Genomic DNA, 27,169 nt, shown 5'->3' with positions numbered 1-27,169 from the left:
CATTCTCCCCATCTGCAATTCAAAGTGTGGTCTAACTATGAGTCATTCAGCTAAACTCTTCAATGCTGTTTGACAAGTACTTCTTATATCTCTTCTATAGCTCTCATATAATCTTTGTTAAAGTGATATACTGCATTCTATATTGAAGTCTAGAAGGGTGTTTTGATTTTGGAGATTGCCAGAAAAATCTCTCAGGTAGGTTTATATATGTATATATGATTAGATAGCCTTTTAACTTTGTGGAAAACAATGTTATTAAGGAATATATTTTAAATGTGCATTTGGGGGTATTGTGTAGAATAAGCTTAACAGGGACACATTGATAAAGCTGCATTTCTGAGAAGGAAGTGCCTAAGATGGGTAGCTATACAGCACTCACCTGTGATCCTGGCACAAGCCAAATAGTCATTGCTTTTTGAACGGAAGAGTCAGTATGACAAGTAGTAGGGGAGAAGTGGAACATCCTGATGCTTTCCTTTCCAACCACTACTTCTGTTTTAAGCTAGGAAAGAGGCAGCTAGCATCTCTTTTCTGAGAAGCAGAGCCACAACATAAAGATCTAGATCCAAACTTCCTCAACATTCAAAGTTTTGTTGAGTCCAGGGCTTTGGTCTGGCACATTACAGAGAAGTACTAGCAGTGAAGAGTAGATTTCCATCCAATTCAGGGTTCATATCTGGATCCAGATGAGGCTAACGCTGGGGTTCAAGCTGGAGATCAGAGCAGGGCTAGAGTTCAGGTTCAGTCTTGACATCCCCAAAATTTCACAAAATATTGGTCCCAAATTTATGGTAGGATCATTTTTTATTTCTCAAGATTTCCACCTTTGGGCTTTAATCATGACAGTGACTGGTTTGGGATCCAAAACAGAAAATAGGTCCTTTCTGCCTCCCAGGCTCTGTGATTCAGCCTTTAGCATTTGTTATATAGCACTTTCTAGCTTCACAAATTTTTACAAGCATTAACTAGTTAACCCTCACAGTGACCTTGCAAGGAAGATAAATAACTAAGCTCATCCCCATTTTACAGACAGGGAAACAGAGGCAGAGAATTTAAGGCTCCTTCCAGTTTTGTATCTGACCTGGAACCAAAATGCCAGGGTGAGTTCAGATGTGACGACTGGAATTTTACCCTCTTGCAAACACATCAAAAATTGAAAGAGAATTTGTCTTTGTGGCTTCAGTTGTGACCTCTCTGTGTTTAGAATGGGGTCAACAGAAATTAGAGAGGAGAAGGACCTATTAGAGCATCTGTGTCAGTGCAGGATGGTTTCTCTCTTGTTTTAGTCAGTCTAGTTGTAAACAACCCAAGCACTGGGGCTTCTACCATTTACCTAGGAAGAATTTAATTGATATTAGTGTCCTGAAGTTTTTCCTGGTAATCATGCTAAGTTTTCTATTTTTTAATTTTATCCCACTATGCCCCCAGGTACCATTCCTCTCCCTCTCTGATGTGCGTAAGGGACAAGTGGATTGTTATGACATTTCCTCCTCTCCCCTCACCGCCATTAGCCATTAGCACAGGTAAACTGAACAGCTTTTGGCTCGTACTTAAAGTCAGCCCAACTCCCTAATAATCTGCATGCATCCGATGAAGTGAGCTGTAGCTCACGAAAGCTTATGCTCAGATGAATTTGTTAATCTCTAAGGTGCCGCAAGTACTCCTGTTCTTTTTGCTAATAATCTGTGTTCCTTTACTCTGAACGCCTTTCAATTTACCAGTATTTTTCTGTAATTGAGGCATCCAGATAGAAACCTGTATTCCAGGTAGAGCTGCACTACAGTTATACACATGGTGTAATTCCCTTCCAGCTCTGTGATTTGATAGTTTCATATGTAGTGACCAAAACTGCAGTGGCATATTGCACTGCGAACACACATCTAATTTGCTAGCTCACTATCTTCTGCAGGTCTGTCTCGGCATTTCCAGCTCTCCTCCTCCCAGCTTCTCATTGTCAAAAAAGTATGGATCTAGTGTGCACATTTTAATTCTATGCATTTTCTTTTAAGACTTCATCATCAGAAGATGCATGCAAAGCACCATGGCCACGAATCTATGCATATGGAGATGATTCTTATTCTCATTGCAACCTTGGTAGTGGCACAGATTGTACTCGTTCAATGGAAGCAAAGGCACTGCAGGTCATACAGTGTAAGTAACCAGTCAAAAGATTGCTGTTATAGAGCCATAGCATCTCAAGACATCAGTTCTTTCTCAAACAGATTGTAAGTCAAGACTTCTCTTGAGGACTTAAGTTCAGAATGGCACTGCTGTGAATGGATGGAGAAAATGAGCCATCATTCTTTTTCTCAAGAAAAGTAGTTTTTACCATTTGACGAGGAAAAAAAGCAACTCTAATTTGATTTCCTCTATATACGAATTGGTGCTGAACTCAGTCCTTGTTGGGTTTAAAAAAACAAAAAACAAAACAAAACAGTAGGAAAAAAATTACAGCACGGCCCTTGTAAACTCAGACATCTGATTGGGAATCTGGGAGTTGGTTATGAATTTCTCACGGGGGTATGTTACATCTCTTTCTCTTCCCCTTCCACAAAGTCACCATCCACACCTAACTGAAGGGATGATGTAGAGAAGGATCTACTGAGAGTTTGGAGCCTTGACTGAGCAAGGTACTTCTTCACATGACTAACTATGAAGGAAGGATGGTCCAGTTAGGGCACTGGACCTGGGACTCAGGATACCTGGGCTCCACCACAGATTGCTCTGTGTCCTTGGGCAATTCACTTAGGCCCGGATCCTCAATCAGTGGAAGTTAGGAGCCTAAATATCTTTGAGGATCTGGACCTTAGGCTCTCTGTGCTTCAGTTCCCCAACTGTGAAAATAGACAGTACCCTACCTCACGGGGATACGTGAATGTAACTGCATTAAAGATTGTGAAGTGCTCACATACTATGGAAATGGGAACCCTATAAGTACCTTAGACAGAACTTTAAGCATGTGAGCAAGTCCACTGAAGCCAATGAATCTCTTGTAAGTAGCTCTTTCCCACTGGGAATTTGTCCTTAGAAATGAATGATCCAGGCCAAAGTCCCGATTAGTTTGTATACTGATATCTTGAGTTCTGGTGCCAGGGAGTTAGTGCACACTGACATCAGTAACCACTTCCTAAATCTTCCTTGACCTCTTTCCAACAACTTACCAGTTTTGGAGAGATTTTAAATTTAGTATGTTGAAAATCCCCTAGTTTTCCCTCTCTTCTTGTATTGGTTGAGGGAGGATAGAATCACAGTTTAATATAATTTACAGTCATCGTGTTTTGACAGAAAAATATAGAAAGACGCTGATTCACCACTGCCTTACTTCAACCTCCTACTGGAGTAATTCTGTTGATTTCAGTGGAATTACAATGGCAAAAACTGGAAGAGTGAAGTGGTGAATTAGTCCCTAAAAGTATACTTTACAAAATAAGGAACTGTAATAAACTTTTAATAATGGAAAGGGCTGTCAAAATGAAAAGCCTTTAATGGGATTGCAATGGGTGTAAGCCAGTGATGAATTTGGCTCCATGTCAGTAAGAACTCCACAGCTCTGAGCATTCATACCAATATTGTCTGTTGAAATCAGTTTCTCAGAGGTAGAGAAACTGCTGTCCCACCACCAGTACAAACACACAGCTGAGTACTAAATATATACGGAGTTGCTGAGCTTTTATAATGGCCCCTCTTGGCCTGTACAAATCTCTCATAGTTCTAAGGAACATGCATTTTGAGTTATCCTTTCATTACTCTCCCTTACAATACTGTAAAGCTGTTCATTGGTGCTGGATCACTCTGTCAGTGTCCAAAAATGCCAGTAGTATGCCAGCTCTTGTCCTATGTCTTGTGTTGCTTTCTCGGATCTACTTTTTGAAGTTTTAGCCTCAACCAATAGTTAATCACATTTAAAACTCTATCTGGTAGGTAGGTGATGATTTTAGTGGACCTAATACTCATTCATATGATCTATCTTATATTCACCTTATAGAGGACCCACTTCAGCTACAAGCATTAATCAGATTTATGGGGGGGGGGGGTTGATTTTTTTAAATATACTACAACAGCGGTGGGCAAACTAGGACCTGCAGGCAGGATCCAGCCCATCAGGGCTTTGGATCCGGCCCGCGGGATTGCCAGCCCTGTAGCGCAGCAAGGGTAAGGCAGGCGCCCTGCCTACCCTGGCCCAGTGCCGCTCCCAGAAGCAGCCGGCACCACGTCCCTGCGGCCTCTGGGGGAGGAGGGGAGCAGAGGGCTCTGCGTGCTTCCATCGCTTGCAGGCACTGCCCCCCGCAGCTCCCCCTGCAGGGAACCGTGGCCAATGGGAGCGTTGGGGGGAGGTACCTGAAGGCGAGGACAGCACGCAGAGCCCTCTGTCCCCCGCCACTTCCCCAGAGGCCACAGGGATGTGGTGCCAGCTACTTCTGGGAGCAGCACAGGGCCAGGGCAGGCTGCGAGCCTGCCTTAGCCCCAGTACGCTCTGCTGCCACCCCAGAGCCGCTCAAGGTAAGCGGTGCTGGGCCAGAGTTCGCACCCCAAACTCCTCCTGCACCCCGCACCCCAACCCACTGTCCTGAGCCCACTGCCATATCCCAAGCCCCTCCTGCACCCCTCACCCCTTCCTGCACCCCAACCCCCTGCCTTGAGCCCCCTGTGGCACCCCTCTGCATCCCCAACCCCCTGCCCTGAGCCCCCTCCTGCACTCCAGCCCTTTGCCCCAAGCCCCTTCCTGCACACCATACCCCCTCCCATGCCCCGCACTCCCTCCCACACCCCAACCCTCTGCCCCAGCCCTACATTCATGGCCCTGCATGCAATTTCCCCACCCAGATATGGCCCTCAGGCTAAAAAGTTTGCCCACCCCTGTACTACAACCTCAATCTCTAGCTTAGCAAAATGTGGGTATTTTTTTTAAGTGATGAATCATAGTCCTGTGGCAATGGCCAGATCTTCAACTCCAGTAATAACAGAAACACAGTGAAAAGCAGCTGAATCTGCTTCTACATAAACAGTCACACCAGAAGTTGAAGCTAATTTTGGACTTGTCTGTGGCAGTTCTGCTTTATGCTCTGCTTAGTTGAGAAAATAATTTAGTTTCACATCCATGTGCATCTATTTTTGCAAGGCTGTTAATGTTACTTGTACTGAGTCTCAGACAGTGGATAGTGCAGAGCATTAATTCCACATTAGATAACTTCAGAGAATTTTTCATTAATATATCTAGTAGCTTGTGAAAAAGAATAGCTCTACACCCATATGGCAAGTCCGGGCACATATTACCTAATTTTTAAATTGGCCTCTTCAGTGGCACAGTTGCCAACTTTCACGTGGTAAGTAAGCACCCCGACTTTCACAGTAAGCCAAAAATCAAGCTAATCCCATTTCAAAACAAGCCCAAAACAAGCCAATCCCTAAGAACCCCAACACTCTATGTGACTAGATCCCCCCAAGCATGGAGTCTGGGACAGTGATGGGCCCACTGTGCACCCTTGACTCTCTCCCCTCTTCCCCAGCTGGCCATCCCTTGCCCCTGCTTGCCGGGAGCCGATCAAAAAAAAAGAAGCAAACTACAACAAGCTACAAGCCAAACAAGCTACTAGCCAACAAACAACCCACAAGCCAATTAAGCCAAAAACAAGCCCAATTTCTGCATTTTTTTCACGGCTTTGGCATGTCTGATCACTGGCCACATAAACATCCTTTTTAGGATATTTCTGTGAATCACCGAAAATCTGTGAGCTAATTTAAACACAACATTTTAAAATGCTTGTGTATTAGACTAGTGGACTCCAAAGTGGGGTGCACGCAACCCAGGGGGTGCACAAGACGATCGATTGGGGGGCGCAGCAGGAGGAGCTCCACCGGAGCAAAAGGGCAGCCCGGCAGGAGGAGCACCGCCAGTTTAAAAAAAAGAAAAAAGAGAGAGAGAGAGGCGGCCCTGAGTCCTCCGGCCCATGGAGGAGCAGGGGTAGCCGCGCAGCCAGCGGCCGGAAAGAAGTGGCACTTTCCCCTTCAAAGCCGGCCGGAGAGAAGCTGCGCTTTGAAGTGGAAAGCGCCGCTTCTCTCCGGCCACTGGCTGCCCCTGCTCCTCCTGAGTCCTCCGGCCCGTGCTCGCAGGGCCGCATTCCGAAAGGGGCTTTAGTGCTGCAGGCCAGGGCCCTGAAGCCCCTAAAGCCTCTGCGTTCTGGGTGGCCCTGCCTGCCGGGGGCGGGGGCGGTAGCTCCCAGAATCGCGGCTCCCAGAATCGGGGCCATGGGGGTGGTGCTGCACTGTGCAGAGCCACCTGCACACCCCCTGCACCAAACGGGAGCTGCCCCAGGTAAGTGCTCTGCACCTCCTGCCTGCCCCAGCCCTGAGCCTTCTCCCGCACCCCCACCCTGAGCACCCTCCCACACCCTAACTCCCTCCCAGACCCTGCACCCCACCGTGAGCACCGGCTGTATCACAAAGTGTTAAACCAAGATTTTAAAAAATAATAAAGCATATTCAATCACATTACCATTTTAAAAATATTGTTTATTTCATCTTTATCTCATCATTTTTTAATTTCTATTTTTTTGTGTATGTTTTATAATTTACACAGTATATTAGTACAGTAGTATAGTTGTACATGTATGTAATATATTGGGGGTGCGTGCTCAAAAATTTTTTACTGACGGGGTGCGCGATCAAAAAGTTTGGAGACCACTGTATTAGACAACTACAGAAAGAAAGAAGAGACGTCATTCACACCACTGGTAAACCCTTTAAGTCTCATCAATATAAAGAATTCACTTCCTCTTTAACTATAACTTTGCAAGAATATTGAAATCCATTTAATCACTCTAAATTTGTATGAGTGTAATGTATAACAGAATCTGACCACTTTATGAAGCACAATAATATCCGGGACAAAGATCAGGACATAAAAGTTTACTGACTAGCTGGATTCTTACACAAAATAATCTGAATGTAGCATCTGAAACCAATCATCACATTGATTTATTAGCTCGGATCAGAAAACTTTCATTGAGAAGCAGAGGCTGTGAATGCACTTGAATTACTTGATTAATTTGACTAACACACTCAGGGAACTTCACATTTAGAGTTAAAAACAAAACAAAACCTATCACAAAACTAAATACAGGCAGGTTTAGGCCTTTGCCTGTATTTAGTTTTGTGATAGGTTTTGTTTTGTTTTTAACCTGATATAGATACCGTCAGGTGCTAGTTATTATGGTTATAGGTTGTGCTCATACCTGATATCACTGTAATCTCACCGAATCAGTGAGATTTAACTAAATCCTAGTTTAAAAAAAACAACAAACAACCCCAAAACCAACACATTAAAAAGAGAAAACTGCTCTCTACTCTTGTTGCTCATGTATTTCTCTTGCTTGCTACCCAGCTTTTGATCATCCAACTTGTATCTGAGTAGTTTACTCATACTTTGTGTGTGTCAGATTCTATGTACAGATGTGAGAGAATTAAATATTTTTGTTTCTGATGCTGCTGACAAAATGCTAACCTCGTAGGGAGTAGGAGCAATGGGGAGGGGGTCAGATAAAGAAGCAGGCCACACAACCCTCCCCAACAGAATAACTGTATTGTTAGGCTTGGAATTTTAGTCTGATGACAAAAAGAAGGTGGTCGTAAATAGGGGGGCAGGGAAGAGTGGAAACTGCCTTCTTCTGTGTTCCCTTTCCTAGGAGATTAGGGAACAAGATTATCATTACATATGGTTTGGTTTGGCATAACCATTTGGCACCAGAGTGCCTCTGGTACAAAGGCACTCTTATTCCTAGTGGTATGAAGGCACTCTGATGAAAGGCTGTACTAAATCTTCTTATTCCCTCCAAGGTGCCTCTAAATGCTTTCTGTCTCCTTTATTCTGAGCTGGATGTGTATGTCCTCTGCGGGGTGCGTGTTTGACTGACTCATTAATGAGATCTTTGCATGACTGTAGTAGGTAGGAGTCAGACAAAGAGTTGGGGGGGGACTGACAATCTATCAGTTGTTTGGTAAACCTGGGGGGAAATAGGCTAAAGGGAGCATAAAAATCAAACCTGGAAGGAAAGGGCATCAGTGTGTCTAAAAAGAACAAAGAGAAAAATACCCAAATACTTACCAAATTCATGGGACGTAGTTACAGCCTGCAGCTTCTAAAATGGGTTTTGTAGGTTTATTCAGAATTTAAAAGACCAGCAACTGAAAAAGGAGCATGCTGGGAAAAGCTCCTCTGTCAAAGCAGCGGGAGCATTTGTTGTAACAAACCAGCCAAAATTCAGCTGTGGATAATTCTGGCATGAGGGGAAGAAATTGCCAGCCACGAGATGGTCAAATGTAAAATAGCGTGGGTGTGAGCCTGGAAAAAAATAAAAGTGGTTTTGCTGATGCTGGAATAAATCTTAGTCATCCTCTCTGGTGACTGCAGTACTTCTTGTAGATGCTAGTTGGCCAATAAGAATTAGCTGCCAAATTATGGAGGTGCAGATTGAAGGAAACTATAAGAGTTCATGAAATCCTGATTAGTTTTCTTGACAAATTAAATTTGTTGTCCAAGATTTTCAAAGTTGAGTAATGATTCTGGATCCCTCCATTTTCTTCATATCCAAGCTGAAAAATATCTTGAGTTTGATTTTCAGAAAGTGATCAGTTCAGTGTGCAAGTAGCAGGCCTGTTTCCATTCCATTGCACTAGTTTTACACTGACTTGACTCCACCGAAGTCAATGTCAAACTGATGTGACAGAACAGAGAGTCAGGTCTGGAATCTTCAACTGAAAAAAAGACAATAGTAAGAAAGCTTGTCAAATGTTTTGACCCTCTGTCTTTTCCCAAGGGAAAATCTGACTAGCAGACACTGAGCTGCTTCTTATCATAGAATTTGCTTATTTTTGGAAGCTATCCACTGATTAATATTTAATATATATGAGCTGTGTAGAGAAAAATGCTTTCTTCTGGCATAATACAAAGCTTTAAAATATGTAGGACAGAAAAGGAATATTTGTCTTCAAATCATTTCAGATGCTTCTGATCATATATGACTATATAAATATAAATTGTCTATTCTACTAGTCATAAATCCTCTGTGGCAAGATTGCCATGTAATGAGTACTTTGGAATACAGTTGACAAATGAAGTAGCATATTTAACAAATAATTGATTTCTTCCAATAAGTAATGCCTCTAAACTTGAAAATATTGTCGTTTTGGTTTGGTTAATATAGAAATCTCTACCAATTTCTGGCGTACAATTGAATGTAAGCATATTACATTAAAATTTAAATGCCACATAGCTGATTTATTACTGCTTTCATGCACATGTTTTAAGTATCTGAATATGTCTGCATCAAAGGAAACTAGACATTTAGAAAGCCCATTGGCTTCTGTTGCCAAGTTAACAAGTTCTGATGAGGTCATTCTGTCACAATAAATCTAATTATTAACAGTTATTTTCTTTATAAATGCATTTTTCACCACTTGCTTTAAGACAAAAGGAATAGCACAATAATGCTTTTTTTGCTGAATTTGTTTGTAGTATAAGTTCTTGTTTACTCATAACAGAAAAAAATGATAATTTGAGGCAGAGTACAAATATAATCTTTAAAAAAATCATTGTGTGTTTGTGTGAGTTGTTGTTCCATCTGTATAATTAGAAAATTGGGAATGCTGTCTAGGACGCCAATGCTGACTTCACTTCCAGGTCTTTTTGAGCTCATTTAAAGTACAATAAAGAGAAAAACATTTTACTTTTTGGCAGCTGTCTGATTTGTCAGGAAATTCCTCTTGCTATGATATGTGGATGAGGAAAATTTGTAATAATATGATCCAGATGCTAGAGTTGCCATTTACCAGCAATTGCACATGTGGTATTATATGAAGTTGTCCAGATGGTGACCTTCCAGCATTATTAATATATTGCAGATACTAGGCCTTGTAGCTTTATGACATGATTTCATATTTTTATACTCTTATTTACTTGATAGAACTTTCCTACATTTCATATGTGGCAATTACTATAAAATTAACAGTTTGATTTGTGTAGAACACAATGAATAGTATCTTTAATAGCTTTGAAGAGATGCTTTCTTTTTAGACTGAATTTTGGTGAAGATATTACATTAAAATACTATATTCTAATCAATCTCCTTATAGAATTAGCAAAGAAAATCTCAAGGTACAATTTTAAAATTGGTTAAGACATGAATGTTTATAACTAACCAATTAGGTAACAATGCTAATCTTTGTTCAAATGTGTGAAAGTCGCAGCTCCTCTGTAGCTGAGGGTCTGATCATTTAAGAGGCTGAACTATAGTTTTAGGTTCCACTTTCAGCAGTCAAAAAATAACATGTGACCATGTTAGGACTTTAGGATCATGTTCTTCCTGGCCCTTACACAGGTGCACAATAGGAAGGGAAGGCAGCAAGAAGCCTCTTCCAACTGGCATGGCTTAGGTGAGGGCCAGTCAGAATTCCAGTCCCTGCAGTCAAAGAAAGCCAGGGACTGCTCCCTCATCTCTCGTGAGGGTGAACAGTGCCCTACAAGGGGCAAGAAGGGGGTGGGCAGAATGCAGAGTTATGGCTGTGCCTTCTCACATGCCAGCCACTAAAGAGGAGAACGTGCTGAACTCCACAAAGGAGTACATGTATCAGTGTCTATGCTTGCTCCCCCTGAACATTGGAAAGCATTCTGTAGTTCTTTTGCCTTTTTTTGAAGTATCAGGTATTGGCTACTACAGATCACATGCCAATCCTACACTACATTGTGTGACATGCAGAGGTTGCATTCACCCTGTCTGGTGTTCATAGAAGCATCAGAGATGCTGACAGAATAGATCAGATGCTCCAAACCTGTAGAAGTCTCCACATAGCACACTCATGCAAAGAGCTAGGCATAGGCACTAGCCGAGGACCCCAGTTCCTGAAGTCATGCAAAAATCTGCTGCTCTGGAGGTGAGGAGCTGCCAGCATCACCCCAACAGAGGATTCTGTGAGCTTGCCTAGACTAGAGTAAAAGGTATATTTTTAACACACATTTTTTAATTCTAGTGTAGATAAGGCAAGAGATGAATGCTAGGGTTTGTCTAGATTAGGGAAAAAAAGTTGAGTTTAAGTAACCCTGACTTTATCTTGATCTTCATTCCTAATCTAAAAAGAAAAGGAGTACTTGTGGCACCTTAGAGACTAACCAATTTATTTGAGCATAAGCTTTCGTGAGCTACAGCTCACTTCATCGGATGCATACTGTGGAAAGTGTAGAAGATCTTTTATACACACAAAGCATGAAAAAATACCTCACCCCACCCCACTCTCCTGCTGGTAATAGCTTATCTAAAGTGATCACTCTCCTTACAATGTGTATGATAATCAAGTTGGGCCATTTCCAACACAAATCCAGGTTTTCTCCCCCCCCCCCACACACACACACAAACCCACTCTCCTGCTGGTAATAGCTTATCTAAAGTGACCACTCTCCTTACAATGTGTATGATAATCAAGGTGGGCCATTTCCAGCACAAATCAAGGGTTTAACAAGAACGTCTGAGGAAGGAGGATCTACAGCCTATCCTGAAGGATGACCCAACACTCTCACAAATCTTGGGAGACAGGCCAGTCCTTGCCTACAGACAGCCCCCCAACCTGAAGCAAATACTCACCAGCAACAACATACCACGCAACAGAACCACTAACCCAGGAACCTATCCTTGCAACAAAGCCTGTTGCCAACTGTGCCCATATATCTATTCAGGGGACACCATCCCAGGGCCTAATAACATCAGCCACACTATCAGAGGCTTGTTAACCTGCACATCCACCAATGTGATATATGCCATCATGTGCCAGCAATGCCCCTCTGCCATGTACATTGGTCAAACTGGTCAGTCTCTATGTAAAAGAATAAATGGACACAAATCAGATGTCAAGAATTATAACATTCATAAACCAGTCGTAGAGCACTTCAATCTCTCTGGTCACACGATTACAGACATGAAAGTTGCGATATTACAACAGAAAAACTTCAAATCCAGACTCCAGCGAGAGACTGCTGAATTGGAATTCATTTGCAAATTGGATACAGTTAGCTTAGGCTTGACTAGAGACTGGGACTGGCTAAGTCATTATGCAAGGTAACCTATTTCCCCTTGTTTTCCAACCCCCCCCCTCCTTCCTCAGACGTTCTTGTTAAACCCTTGATTTGTGCTGGAAATGGCCCACCTTGATTATCATACACATTGTAAGGAGAGTGGTCACTTTAGATAAGCTATTACCAGCAGGAGAGTGGGTTTGTGTGGGGGGGGGGGGGGTGGAAACCTGGATTTGTGCTGGAAATGGCCCAACTTGATTATCATACACATTGTAAGGAGAGTGATCACTTTAGATAAGCTATTACCAGCAGGAGAGTGGGGTGGGGGGAGGTATTTTTTCATGCTTTGTGTGTATAAAAAGATCTTCTACACTTTCCACAGTATGCATCCGATGAAGTGAGCTGTAGCTCACGAAAGCTTACGCGCAAATAAATTGGTTAGTCTCTAAGGTGCCACAAGTTCTCCTTTTCTTTTTGCAAATACAGACTAACACGACTGTTACTCTGATTCCTAATCTAGACATACTTGAAGACGAATGGTGGTGGCTCCCAGTAGACAGCTCTGGTGTTGGAGACCTTTGTCGCTATCATCTAACCATGGTCAGGGACATAGTGCATGGCGTAGGCCATTACACAGGGGCCTGTGAGATAGCCCAGACAGAATGCAAGATTAAGGCAGACATACCTCAGGCAAAATGGAACAATTGTGTGTCAGAGCATGACAGTGGACAGAGGCAGGCTAACTTTTGTCCTATTCTGGTCTCATCTACTCATGAATAGAGTAGTCATGGGGCAGAAAACTTATTCCTGATCCACTTAGGAGTAATTTAAATGACCCACCAGAAGCAACTGGAAGTGCATGGGATGGGAGGAGCAATATTGTTTTGATAGTTGTGAAGCTGACTTTCCCACACCTTGTATAAGGCCTTGATCTCTGCAAGTGCAGGGCTTAGGCCCAGCTGGATCAATGTCTGATCCAAATTGTTGTGTTCCAATCTTTTACATCTATTTATTTTAAATGACTTAATCTTTTATCAAGACCTTGATAATTAAATGCTAATTTTTACAAAATATTGGTTCACATTAAAGTTTTTTTCGGGGAAAGTTTGTATTTCCCTTTTTAAAAAAAAAAAAGTCGCTAATTTTTCTTATAACAGAGGAAAGGCTCAGTTCTGCTTCCATTGGAGTCTATGGCAAAACACCGGTAGATGTCAGCTGGAATAAGATTGGGCACTACATGATTTCATTTTAGGTTTAAGAGATGAGATTCCTATCCTTCCCTTCCCTCCCTCCAATAAGGAAATTGTGAACCTGTTATAGGTAACATTTGGGGGAGGGGGTTGATGTTTTTTAATTTATCCACATTCCAAATGAGTCTCTTCACAGTTTCTTTTATTCTCAGCAACCTCATATAAATCCTACCAGTACAGGATTAGGAGCTAAAACTCTTAAACTTTATAAACACACATTAAAGTCATTATAGCTTTATCTCTACCACCATCAAGTTTTCCCAGTACCAAATTCATGATCAATGAGTAGGAGTCCTGGAGAGAGCTAACATCAGAGGGCTGACTATTCAGTGGGTTTAAAATGTTTGCATATTGTAAAGGATCTGGAATAGAATATTTGATTACCATAGGCAAATTAAAAAGCAGAGATGAGCAAGTATAAATTATTAAGTTTGCCAGCATTAATTGACAAAAAGATGAAAAAGTTTAATCCATTTTGTTTGTGCTGTTGAGTGAGATTTTTAGAAAGTCATTGTCAGTTTTTTATGGCTGATTTATCTAGGACTGAATTCAATGCCATGACTTTCAGTAGAGGCTTTTAAGAGTGACCCTAAAGCTTATCGGCCAAATTCTTAACTGATGTAACTCCATTGATTTCAGAGATTTTGGCTCATGAACTTTAGTATTAGTCACTTTTAAATGTAAATTGATTTTTTTTAAAATCAGTTGATTTCAATGGCATGACATCAACGGAGGATATGGCCTTTTGATTATGGGCCTGATTTCTGATTTTATTTACCCCAGTTTTATAACCGTGTAGCTGTTCACTGAATTGGAATTATTCCTGAGCTACAGTGCTGTAAATGAGAGCAAAATCATCATCACTATACATTAGTTATAATGCAGTAGTGCCCAAATCAGTATCTAGGCCCCATTGTGCTCAGTGCTGTACAAATGATCCAATGTAGATTTTGTAGTGGTTTGTCACTATTCTGGTTTGTCAATATCCTTTAAGTAATGATGTAACACAGACTTCTCGGCTCTCAATAGTTTAAAGTGACTTTCTGTATTTCCCTGACAGCTGGTAACCCTCCTGCAGATGTGGGTTTTTCCTTTGTATTTCACCATCAAACTTTACTGGTGGCGATTTCTGTCCATGTGGGAAATGTTCACAAAGTTTAATAAATGGCACAAAGGCCATTTAATAGTTGTAGATTAAGACATTGTATTAATCACATTGCTACATTTGAATAACACCTAGAAAAAAATCAAGCCCCTTTTATTTAGGTGCCTAAATATGCTTTTGGTTGGTGAACTTTATCAAACTTCAAATGTAAATGAGTAAGGATAAAAGTTAAAGTTAGCACCATATATGTGTATCTTAACTCCTATATTCAGCTCTGGGCCTCACCCTACAAACACTACAATGTGGTGCTTACTACAGTGAGTAGCTCCATTTGAGCACTATCATTTACTTCAAAAGCGACTACTCACAGCAGTAAATCCTAATGATCACTAGTCGTCTTTTGGTGGAGCATTACCAGGGTACCTTCTCGGTAATGTCATTTTGCTAAATATGCCTGTGTGGTGATACACCGATTTCTTGTGATAAGAAAGGAGGTTCCGTCCAAATGGATATTAATCCCAGTTTCATTTTGAATCTAGACAAAGGACATTTTTAAACTTGCTTTTGCTGGAAACTGAATTTGTAAAAAGATGTAGCAGTCTAAGATACGATACTGTATGAGATTTTGGAGATCTTCAGTATGTTTCCTTTTCTCTGATCCACAGGTTGGTCTACAAGTGGTTTCTTCTTCTCTATAAACTGAGTTATGCAGTTGGAATTGTGGGTTATTTAGATATAATGTTTACCATGTTTGGATTTAATTTAGCCTTTCAGTAAGTATCTTCAGGTAATCTTCAAATTGTGTGTCTGTTATTACTTTCAAAATATGCCTTTTATGTAGAATTTTTATAAACTTTGATGGTTGCAATGAAAATGTTCACCTGAAATCTAATCTTTTCCCCGTGTCAAACAAATAATTATAGCTTAGGACACAGGTTTACATTTTCTCTTGTTTCTTGATTTTTTTTTGCACAATTAATCTGGGACTTGATACTTAAACTGCTTTAGTGGCTTCATATATTGTATTCCTGGATTAGAAGGGGAAAAAATAAAATTACATACCACCACAGTGTTTGCACTTCTAACCACTTATTTTAACTGTTAAGTAAGGCCCTGCTCTGCAATGGGATTCACACAGCAGATGATGCATTCACAGGCTAAGGGACAGAAATAAAATATATAAACATGGTGATCAGAGTGATGTTTAGCACACATCTTTAGTTCCTCTTTATATATGGCTATGTCCAATTGCCTCTCTACTCATCTATTGTATTGTTTAGTTTTTTCTTTTTTGATTTTGACTCTTATCCCTAGCTTCAGTTCTGTTCTCATTAACCCAACTCATTCCACACACTATTACACATCTCCCTACTGATTAATTGTTTTAAGGATATTTACAAAATTTCCTTTCCTGTGCCAAAATCCAATCAAGGTTTTAACCAAACCCACCACTCCACCCCTGAATTCATGGAGACAACCACTGCACTCATTTTAAAGGCTCTCCTTGTGTCCCCTCCTCTCAGGAAAAATTAGCAGTGCATTCTTATGCCTCATGGGAGGCTCCCAGGTCTGTGAGAGCGTACTCCTGGGGGAAGTTTCTGGCCTCCCAGAGAGTCCTGGCCTATATGGCTGCTCTTGGATTGAAAGGCTGAATTTTGCTACCTCCACAGCCCATCATCAATGCCAATGCAGAAGCAACTATACAAATTTCTATGGAGGAATATTAGGAGTTACCTTCTCCCAAGTTCATGCCACCCCCCACAGCACTTGCAGCCACTAATGGCTGGGGAACAAAAGACCCTTATTTGGGTCTCTTTCAGGGCAGTTATTGCATTATACCCCCCAATCTGTGTATGCAAATAAGTAAAGAAACAGAGTGGCTTGTTCGTCTACAGTTGCTGGTAAGAAAACAGTGTTTGTAATGCTGATTTTTAGAAGGAAACATGAAATGAAATGTTTTGGAAAACTGCCTAAAATATTACATGTACTTCCCAGACGGGAGTGACTGGATAACCTTGAAAGTACCCATTTAATGTTTACAGGCAGCATTGCTTTGGAGCTATGGGAGCACTGGAGATGAGGCAAAGAAAAGCCTGGGGAGTTTGTAAAGTTTATATATCATCTGTTGTTCTTTTATGTGTGTGTACAGTATGTATGATTAGATTGTACATAAGAACGGCCATACTGGATGAGACCAAAGGTCCATCCAGCCCAGTATCCTGTCTACCGACAGTGGTCAATGCCAGGTGCCCCAGGGGGAGTGAACCTAACAGGTAATGATCAAGTGATCTCTCTCCTGCCATCCATCTCCACCCTCTGACAAACAGAGGCTAGGGACACCATTCCTTACCCATCCTGGCTAATAGCCATTAATGGACTTAACCTCCATGAATATCCAGTTCTCTTTTAAACCCTGTTATAGTCTTAGCCTTCGCAACTCCTCAAGCCAGGAGTTTCACAGGTTCACTGTGTGTTGTGTGAAGAAGAACTTCCTTTTATTTGTTTTAAACCTGCTGCCCATTAATTTCATTTGGTGGCCCCTAGTTCTTATATTATGGGAACCAGTAAATAACTTTTTCTTATTCACTTTCTCCACACCACTCATGATTTTATATACCTGTATCATATCCCCCCCTTAGTCTCCTCTTTTCCAAGCTGAAAAGTCCTAGCCTCTTTAATCTCTCCTCATATAGGCCCCTTTCCAAACCCCTAATCATTTTAGTTGCTCTTTTCTGAACCTTTTCTAATGCCAGTATATCTTTTTTGAGATGAGGAGACCACACCTGTACACAGTATTCAAGATGTGGGTGTACCATGGATTTATATAAGGGCAATAAGATATTCTCTGTCTTGTTCTCTATCCCTTTAATGATTCCTAACATCTTGTTTGCTTTTTTGACTGCCACTGCACACTGCGTGGACATCTTCAGAGAACTATCCACAATGACTCCAAGATCTTTTTCCTGATTAGTTGTAGCTAAATTAGCCACCATTATATTGTATGTATAGTCGGGATTATTTTTTCCAATGTGCATTACTTTACATTTATCCACATTAAATTTCATTTGCCATTTTATTGCCCAATCCCTTAGTTTTGTGAGATCTTTTTGAAGTTCTGCACAGTCTGCTTTGGTCTTAACTATCTTGAGCAGTTTAGTATCATCTGCAAACTTGGCCACCTCACTGTTTACCCCTTTCTCCGGATCATTTATGAGTAAGTTGAATAGGATTGGTCCTTGGACTGACTCTTGGGGAACACCACTAGTTACCCCTCTCCATTCTGAAAATGTACCATTTATTCCTACCCTTTGTTCCCGGTCTTTTAACCAGTTCTCAGTCCATGAAAGGATCTTCCCTCTTATCCCATGACAACTTAATTTACGTAAGAGCCTTTGGTGAGGGACCTTGTCAAAGGCTTTCTGGAAATCTAAGTACACTACATCCACTGGGATCCCCCTTGTCCACGTTTTTTGACCCCTTCAAAGAACTCTAATAGATTAGTAAGACATGATTTCCCTTTACAGAAATCATGTTGACTTTTGCCCAACAATTTAAGTTCTTCTAAGTGTCTGACAATTTTATTCTTTACTATTGTTTCAATTAATTTGCCCGGTACTGACTTTAGACTTACCAGTCTGTAATTGCCAGGATCACCTCTAGAGCCCTTCTTAAATATTGGCATTACATTAGCTATCTTCTAGTCATTGGGTACAGAAGCTGATTTAAAAGACAGGTTACAAACCAGAGGTAATCGTTCCGCAATTTCACATTTGAGTTCTTTCAGAACTCTTGGGTGAATGCCATCTGGTCCTGGTGACTTGTTACTGTTAAGTTTATCAATTAATACCAAAACCTCCTCTAGTGACACTTCAATCTGTGACAATTCCTCAGATTTGTCACCTACAAAAGATGGCTCAGGTTTGGGAATCTCCCTAACATCCTCAGCCGTGAAGACTGAAGCAAAGAATTCATTTAGTTTCTCTGCGATGACTTTATCGTCTTTAAATGCTCCTTTTGTATCTCGATCATCCCAGGGCCCCACTGGTTGTTTAACAGGCCTCCTGCTTCTGATGTACTTAAAAATCATTTTGTTATTACCTTTTGAGTTTTTGGCTAGCTGTTCTTCAAACTCCTTTTTGGCTTTTTTTATTACATTTTTACACTTAATTTGGCAGTGTTTATGCTCCTTTCTATTTACCTCACTAGGTTTGTAAACTCAGCAGGACAGGGACCTGATCTATAAAGAACTGGAATGAGTTAGGAAGGAGATTCCACCATCTCCCTAGGTTAGAGGTTTTCAGTCAGGCTTGACAAAGCCCTAGCTGGGATGATTTAGTTGGGGATTGGTCCTGCTTTGAGCAGGGGTTTGGACTAGACGACCTCCTGAGGGCCCTTCCAACCCTGATATTCTATGATACCTAGTAATCTTCTGGGTGCTATAAGTAACTAATATTGTATAAAGTAAACTACTGTAGAAGGTGACTTAACAATAAGCCTTATTAACATCATAGTTAACCTTTTGATTTAGATCACAGTATCTTCACAATTCCTGACTGTTATTTTTGTGTAGTGCTTCAACTTCTAAACTTCATTTACTGCAGTATAGTGAACTTTACTGTTGAGCATTTTTTCCAGGATGAATTCTTTCAGCTAAAATAATTTAGCATTTATTTGAAAGGCATCTTACATTTTTACTAAGTATTGGGTGATTTTGTTGCTTCCTCAAAACAATAAAAGGTCTACCTAATTCATTTGTAGTTTAACAATTTTTCCCTTGGAAAAAAATGCAGTTTTGCACTTTCTATAATATTTAGACAGAGTTAAGTTCTATAAGATAACAGAAATTGTTAGAGCATACTTTTATGAGATTAATGTTGTGTTTCTTATTACACCACAAATATGAAGTTGGCTTCGAAGGAAATTAAAAACTGAGTTGTAGTGAGGAAAAACAAAAGCCAGAGCTATTAGGAGTAAAAAATCAGTTTGATACTTTCTCCTGTACACGAGCAAACACACCCATATGTTCTTTATCTGTTTTTATACAGAATCAAGACTGAAGATTCCCTGGATTTTGGTGTGATTTTGCTGTTTTATGGACTCTACTATGGAGTGATGGGAAGAGACTTTGCAGAGATTTGTTCTGATTACATGGCTTCCACTATGGGGTAAGTGCTGGTTTCATTACTTTGAATGAAAGTCAGATTGACTGGGAATGAGCTTTTGAGTCTAGTTGTACTCCCACTCTAGAAGAAAGGCCTCCCCATACTCTTTCCAGAAATTTAACTAATCTTTCCTTAAAGACAACTTTTATTGTGCCATAGGCAAACTCTCCTACTTTCTTACTGATCTTAGTTTCAAAAGGAATTTCTTAATACAGTATTACAAACCAGTGAGTATGCAATGGTCTGAGCTAGGAGACAATCCCTATATAGCAATATAGAGGGCTGTTCCAAACAAAAACAAAACAAAAAAGGCAAAAATAGCATTTCTCTCAACCTGAGTCCATATAAACAAGAGACTAAAAAAAGACTCCTCATTTCCATAGGTGGGTCTGCTTCTTAGTTCTCCAAAACCCAGTGAAAAAGTCTTTAAATCTTTCCCTTTTTGCAATTCTTGACTCTTCTTCTTAATGAGGCAATTAGCCTTCACTAAGGACACCTACATTCCCTAAGTCTGGGGTGTTTAGCACGCTTTGCAAGAGAGACACTTATTGAAATTCTCTTCTCAGCAAGAAGGTTTTAATTCTCTCCATACCACCTACATGGCAGGATCTATACATTCTGTCACTAGTATCTAAAACAGTTTTAGCTTCTTTCATTCCTTTCCTTAATGCTTGTATCCATTGTGGACTTATACTGAGTTATTTGTGTCTCCTTGGCCCTAATGGAAAATGTTGTTTCTCTCACCCCCGCTATAAATATTCAGCAGTTTTATAATGTCAGTGGGATGCCTACAAGAAATTTGTCCAACAACATCTGTGCAGTCTGTAGGCAGAAAATCTTTGTGGACATAAATGAGGAAGGGATAATTGAAAATACCTACCAGCTGTCATGCAATCATGTGTATCCTTTCAGTTCAATTATGAAATAATGGTTTCCTCTTTTCTTGCTGTTGCACCAAAAATAAAACAAATTAGCAACAAACAGTGTGGGGGGGAGGGGAAAGAAATAAATGAACACAATCAAAGAAACCACAGCACAAAAGGTAAAAATAGGAATATGGAAAAAGTAGCCTGTCTGCTCACGTGAGGTTTAGTGGAAGACTTAAGTTTAAGTGCTACCATGCAATGCTTGCTTCCCAAGCTACTGAAACTCAGGTGCATCAAGCAGCTAACTCAGTGGTGGGCAACCTGCGGCCTATCAGGATAAGCTGATTGCAGGCCATGAGACATTTTGCAAGCATCAGCCTCCTGCAGCTCCCAGTGACCACAGAGGCAGCAGGCCCCAGGGACAAACCTGAGATTACAAGCCTGATTGATAAAGATAACAGCGTTTTATGTAATGTACATAGACCTTTGTAAGGCATTTGACTTGGTACTGCACAACAGTTTGATTAAAAACTAGAATAATATAAAATTAATATGGCACATATTAAATGAATTAAAAGTTGGCTAACGTAACATGCCTCAATACGTAATTGTAAATGGGGAATCATCATTGAATGGGTGTGTTTGTAGTGGGATCCCACACGGCTCTGTTCTTGGCCCCACACTATTTAACACTTATCAAAGACCTGGGAGAAAACATAAAATTATCCCTGATGAAGTTTGCAGATGACACACAAATCGTGGGAGTGGAAAATAATTCAGAGAACAGGCCACTGATACGGAGTGATCTGGATTGCTTGGTAACTTGGGTGCAGGCAAGCAAATATGCATTTTTAACTTGGCTAAAATGTAAATATATACCTCTAGGAACAAAGAAGGCAAGCCATACTTACAGGATGGGGGACTATCCTGCAAAACTGTGACTCTGAAAAAGATTTGGGGATCATGGTGGATAATCAGCTGACTATGAGCTCCCACTGCAAGGCTGTGGCCTAAAGGGCTAATCTGATCTTTGGATGCATAAACAGGTGAATCTCGAGGCATAGAGAGGTTATTTTACTTCTGTATTTGGCACTGGTGAGACTGCTACTGGAGTACTATGTCCAGTTCTGCTGACCACAATTCAAGAACAACGTTGAAAAATTGGAGAGGGTTCAGAGATAAGCCAAGAGAACAGAAAACTTGCCTTACAGTGACAGACTCAAGGGTCCATCTGTTTAGCTTAACAAAGCAAAGGTTAAGGGGTGACTTGATTACTGTTTATACGAACTGGAAATAAAGGTGTACATTTTTAACAGTGAGAGTAATTGACCCTAGGTAAATTGTTCCAATGGTTATGGTGGATACTCTGTCACTGACCATTTTAAAAATCAATTTTTTTCTGAAAAAATTAATTTGGGGCATTTCTATGGCCTGTGGTATAGAGGTCAGACTAGATGATCATAGTGGTCCCTTCTGGCTTTAGAATCTATGACCATTGCCCACTTTCTATGTAGCGGTCCATATCTACAGTTCAATAATAGCTTGACTGCGTAGCAGCAGCATTTGCATATCCTTCTCCAGAAAAATCAGTGCCATAGAACAAAGGAGCTGCAAATTGAATTTCACCCAGTGAGAGACGCAGTTTCACTGAGCCAATGCTGCCATCTGATGTACCATAGGTTAAGACAGAAGGGCCTGATCCACAAGGGATTTAGTCATTGCATTGCTGAGCATCACAGTGTCTAACTTGTAGGCTCCTAGAAAAAAAAAAAGAAAGAAAAAAAAATCACAGGAACACCACTGTGATCCACAAAGCCTGAGTTAGGCACCTAGACTCCCTATACAATGAATGGGGAGATCGGAATGTGATCCACAAAAGCCAGCACATTAGAGAGACCAACAAAAGAGGTGTGTGATAAGCCCTGCCCCACTCTCAGAGGTAGACTACTGCCTCTGGGCTGCAGCGAGATGCCCGTCTTTGCTTAGTGGTCCACAAATGAAAACACATCTCTTGAAGTAAGGCAGCTTAGACACCTAAGAAGTTTCCTGCAGGAATGAGTTAGGCACCTGTCTCACACATAAAATGGAGCTGCTGCTCACCCCATAACTTTTAGCGTCATGGTTAATGCACTCACGTGGGATGTGGGTAGGATGACTAGGCATCCCGTTTTTAAAGGGACAGTCCCATACTTAAGCCGTCCTGCAGGTGTCCTGACTTTTTCTTTAAAATGGGCAAATTGTCCATCTCCCCCTTCCCTTCTCCCCCCCCCTCCCCCAATTAGTACTGGCAGGTCTTGCTGCTGGTCAGATCCCTGCTTGCCAGCTGCCCGCCTAACAGTGGTAGTGGAGGGCCCAGTGGGTGTGCAAGGCTGGTGGTGGGGCTGGCCCCTCCCCCGGCTGGTCTGTCCACATAGCCCCCACTGCGTGCCAGCTATCGTCTAGCAGGGCTCTGCCCCCAGTCGCATTTCTGGATGCATGCTGTGGTGGCTGGTGAGTGCGGGCAAGCGCCAGGCGATGGCCATTACGTTTCACCTCTGCTGCCCACCCATCGGCCTTTTACGTGCTTCCCCTCTTGCTGTCCTCCCTGCTTTGCCCCTTCGCCCCCTGCAGCTCCTCCGTATCCCCCTCAGCACTGTGCAGAGAACCAGCCCCCAGTCAGAGCGCTAAGCTCACTAACAGCCTGGCTGGCAGGCTCCTTCCTTCCCCCACTGCCTCTGGCTGGGCTGGCACCCCAGGAAAGCCCAAGACCCTCCATCCCGGGGCGCTGGCCAGGAGGAGCTGAGCCCTGCATGCGCCAAAGCTCCACACAGCACAGGGAATCCTCTCTGCCCCTCAGCTAAGCTCTGGAGTGGTGAGGGATTTCCAGCCTGTTTGCACCCCGACCCTGCAGGGTTAACATCAGTCCCCTGGGCAGGGGTTTAGCACCCTCTTCACCCGCCCCTAGTTGTCCTCCCCCACTGAGCTACCTCTCTGGCCTGGTTTGCTGAAGCCCCTGCAATCACGGTCTCTGGGCCCTGCTGCACAATGCATCCTTAGGACTTAACCCCTTCCTGCCCATACTGTAGCCTGGGGACAGGAGGTGGCTGAGTTATATGTTGGTGGCCAGCAGCAGCCTGGAGGTGTTAGCTGCCTTTCAACACTGTGCGGGCAGGAAGGGACAAACTGCTTCCAGCATGGAGGGGAGGGGGGGGGCAGGAAGAGGAGGGAAAAAAAGAGATGAGCCCTGCAAAGACACTGGCCAGGCCATCCCTCCCCGGCACTGTGCAGCTGGAGGCAGGTCCTGTTCCTTCCCTGCCGCACAGTGCAATAAGGCTGCTGCTGGCCACATTCTGGTGTGAATCCTCACAGAAATCTGGGGCAGGGGGGATGTGACCCTGCATTTCCCCCTCCACATGGTGCCTTGGGTGGATGCAACACCAGGTAAGGTGGGTCCATCCCAGGGGCCCAGCCAGGCATGGAGGGCAGAGAGCGCTGGGCAGGGAGGGTCGGTCACTCCCAATATCAGACAGGTGGGGGGGGGGGTCCTCTCCCCGTGTGAGCCCTAAAGCCTTAAAAATAAGAAGATAAATAAAAATAATCCAACTCTGCAGTATTTCTTTTTAACAAGGGCTCAGTCAACTTGATGTTAATTTGAATATTTGTACTGCATAGTTCGGAATGATTGCCATTGAAATCGCTTGAATAAGAGTAATTTTACCAAGTGTCCCATATTCAGCACAGGGAAATATGGCCACCATGGATGTGAGCGATCTAGGTTTGGTTCCCCCTCAGGCAGAGGTATGGGGGGGGGGATTTAAACAGGGGTCTCCCACCACTCCAGAGGTCTGAGGCTGATGCGGGGCTCCTTTAATCTCTCCTGATGATGCTGTACCACTGTAGATCGGTGGATGCAGGGACAAGGAGAATAACTGTAGCCTGATGGTTAAGACACCCACCTTAACCAGGATCCAGTCCCCCTGCTCTAGTCACTAATTGTTAATACAAAGGGGAAGAGCTTCAGCAGGGGAGATTAAGGAAGCCATAGGTCTAGGAGTAGAGCAGGGGTGGCTAACCTGTGGCTCCAGAGCCACATGCGGCTCTTCAGAAGTTAATATGCGGCTCCTTGTATAGGCACCGACTCTGGGACTGAAGTTACAGGCGCCAACTTTCCAATGTGCCGAGGGTTGCCCACTGCTCAACACCTGGCTCTGCCACAGGCCCTGCCCCCACTCCACCCTTTCCCACCCCCTTGCTCCTCTCCCCCAGAGCCTCCTGCACTCCATGAAACAGCTGATCGGGAGGTGTGGGGAAGAAGTGGGAGGTGCTGATTGGCAGGGCTGCCGATGGGCGGGAGGCACTGGGAGTGGTGGGGGAACTGATGGGAGGCTGCTGACATATTACTGTGGCTCTTTGGCAATGTACATTGGTAAATTCTGGCTCCTTCTCAGGTTCGGTTTGGCCACCCCCAAGTAGAGCATGCTCATGAGAGATGGGAGATCCCTGTTTAAAATTATTTCACTCCTTCTGCCTGAGGGGTAAATTGAACCTGGGTCTCCCACATCCCAGGTAAGAGTGTTAACCACTGAGCTAAAAGTTAAGGTGGGCGCCTCCTGCTGCCAGGTTTTGAATGGGACCCGATCCGGTAGGTGGTGTCTCAGCACTCTACCCAATTGGGCGCTGCGTGCAAATTAGAAAGACAAATGTTCATCTTCCCCTGGTTCATGAATTGCTCTGGGCTTAGGCAGGAGATAGGCATCAGTGCACAGGCTCAGAGGCAGAAACTTAGGCATTGAGTTAATTTAGGAGCCTACAGGGTTTGGTTGGAGTTTTGTGGAACTGGGACTTAAGCATCTAAACCCTAAACTTAAGGCACCTAAGTACCTTTGTGGATCTCACCCAAGAGGCCTAATTCTTCACTCACCTAGCCTAGTTACACTGGTGTGACTGACTTCAGGTAAGGTTACCCCCAAATTTGCATGAGTGAAAGTGGGATCAGAATCAGACTCAGGGAACACGGCTCAATATATGAAAGCATGACAAGGATAGGAGACCTTTAAAGCTGTTATAAGGTAACTGATATCACTTTTTAAAAGCTTAATTTAAGTAGTTTACAACTAATTACACATTTAATCCCCTCTCCCCGAAATTAAAAAAGAAATTATAACCTACTTTGCAACAACTTCACAAGGTTCCTGACTTTCCATGCATTTCAAATGCTCAACTGTACTTTTTTCTTTAACAGTGTCCTTAGACTCTCAAGAGAATAGTTATAGACCCAAGCTGTGAAATTCAAGAGAATTTTGATCTGAGGTTGTGCTTCAGCCCATTCAAGAATAGGGCCAGGTACTACTAAATTTGGCTCTGGATTCCAGTTATTCCAAAACTCAAGGATGTCCAGATCCAGAATTTTGCCTTGGGCCCATATCTAATAATAAAATTAATAATAATAAATATAATATGAACTTGTGTGGCAAGCTTTTTATCCAAGTTGGGTAAATATCATTATCCCCATTTTTAGTTGAGGAAACTGATGCAGAGAGGTTAAGTGACTTGTGTAAGTGCCTGAGATAAATAGCAATGCAGTGTGCACAATCAATAATAATTCAAATCTGTAGATAAGTTCACAGAAGCATGTATTGTTCCTTGTTTATATTTGAAAGAATCCTTACCGGATGCAAGATTTCATGAATTTTGCATCCGAGGCTGGTGCATTGTTGGCAAAAAGCAGACTTGCCCATACTGCAGCGAGAGAGAGAGACATTAAAGAGAATGTTAAGTAACCCGTCTCCTTTTCTTAAAAGGTGTGTTTTTGACTTGATTTTTTTGAATTTTTTAATTCTTTTGACTTTGCTACTTTGTTATAATCCAGTGGAGAGAGGTGGGAGTAAAAAAAAGAAAAGAAAAAAAAAAGCCAGTTAAAATAGCAGCAGATTTCTTTACTTCCTTCTTACTAGTTAGTAAACAAAAGTTCTCTCTCCTAGTTTCTCCAGAAGGAAGGACAGTAGCTCAAGTTCTGCTGCTGCATTTGTGAAACCCCATTCAAGTTGGAGCAGAGTTTGTCCTACTGACTTTTTCAACCCATTTCAATTCCCCTTGGGAAAGCTGTTTAAATTTTACTTTAAACATTTTTATGAGAATATCGTTCAAAATACAATAATCTAGAGCAGTGATACTCAGACCTCAGTGGTTCGGGAGCCAAATTAGCAATCAACATTACCCAAAAGAGCCTCAGTAGTGAATGCATTATTTCATTTACTTTAGTACTATTCATATTTCCCCTGTTGAACAGTTATATATAAAAATAAAATTATTCTCACAGCAAATAAGTTAATAACTTCGTGCAAGTTGATAACTTGATTGGTTAATAACTTAGATTGGTGAATAATTAAGTCACTCAGTATTTTAATATCACATGCTGCAAAGAGCTGCAGGAGACATATTAAAGAGCCACTTGCAGGTCATGAGCAACAATCCGAGTATCACTGCTTTAGAGGAACCAGAGAGCACTGTGTTAGAGAACATGAAACAGGTACTTGTCTTCACTTATTGATGAAGGAACTAATGTCATACCAAATCTCTTTTCACCTTTAAACAATCTTGGCAGCAGGTTTTCTTAACAGTAGCTTAGGTGGGAGCGTACACATGTTTTGTATGGGCAACTGTTGGATTGGCTCCACTATCTGGTGGCCTGGCAACCAGTTGTTATAGGAATAGTCCATGTCATTAACTATTCGTTGGGCTTAGAATAG

General features: G+C 42.1%; 1 protein-coding gene and 1 long non-coding RNA gene across 2 annotated transcripts in view; one reads left to right on the top strand and one right to left on the bottom strand.

The window, feature by feature from the left end:
- LOC122465669 overlaps window positions 1–8,761 on the bottom strand; it is a 54,969-nt gene extending 46,208 nt beyond the window's left edge. The window contains exon 1 of the long non-coding RNA XR_006290665.1: window positions 8,102–8,761. This is a non-coding gene — a long non-coding RNA (uncharacterized LOC122465669). The remainder of the gene's footprint in view (window positions 1–8,101) is intronic.
- Window positions 1,879–27,169, top strand: RNF175 (ring finger protein 175). Its single transcript, XM_043545863.1, is given in 8 exon segments — window positions 1,879–2,151; window positions 14,369–14,454; window positions 15,019–15,186; window positions 19,459–19,582; window positions 20,342–20,475; window positions 26,100–26,163; window positions 26,166–26,203; window positions 27,049–27,169. Coding segments are annotated over 8 exon segments (894 nt in total). The 5' UTR covers window positions 1,879–1,992.

The sequence above is a fragment of the Chelonia mydas genome, chromosome 4, assembly GCF_015237465.2.
Source record: "Chelonia mydas isolate rCheMyd1 chromosome 4, rCheMyd1.pri.v2, whole genome shotgun sequence".
Taxonomy (NCBI): Eukaryota; Metazoa; Chordata; order Testudines; family Cheloniidae; genus Chelonia; species Chelonia mydas.
Note: the sequence above shows the minus strand (reverse complement) of the source record. Positions and strands in the feature narration are given on the sequence as shown.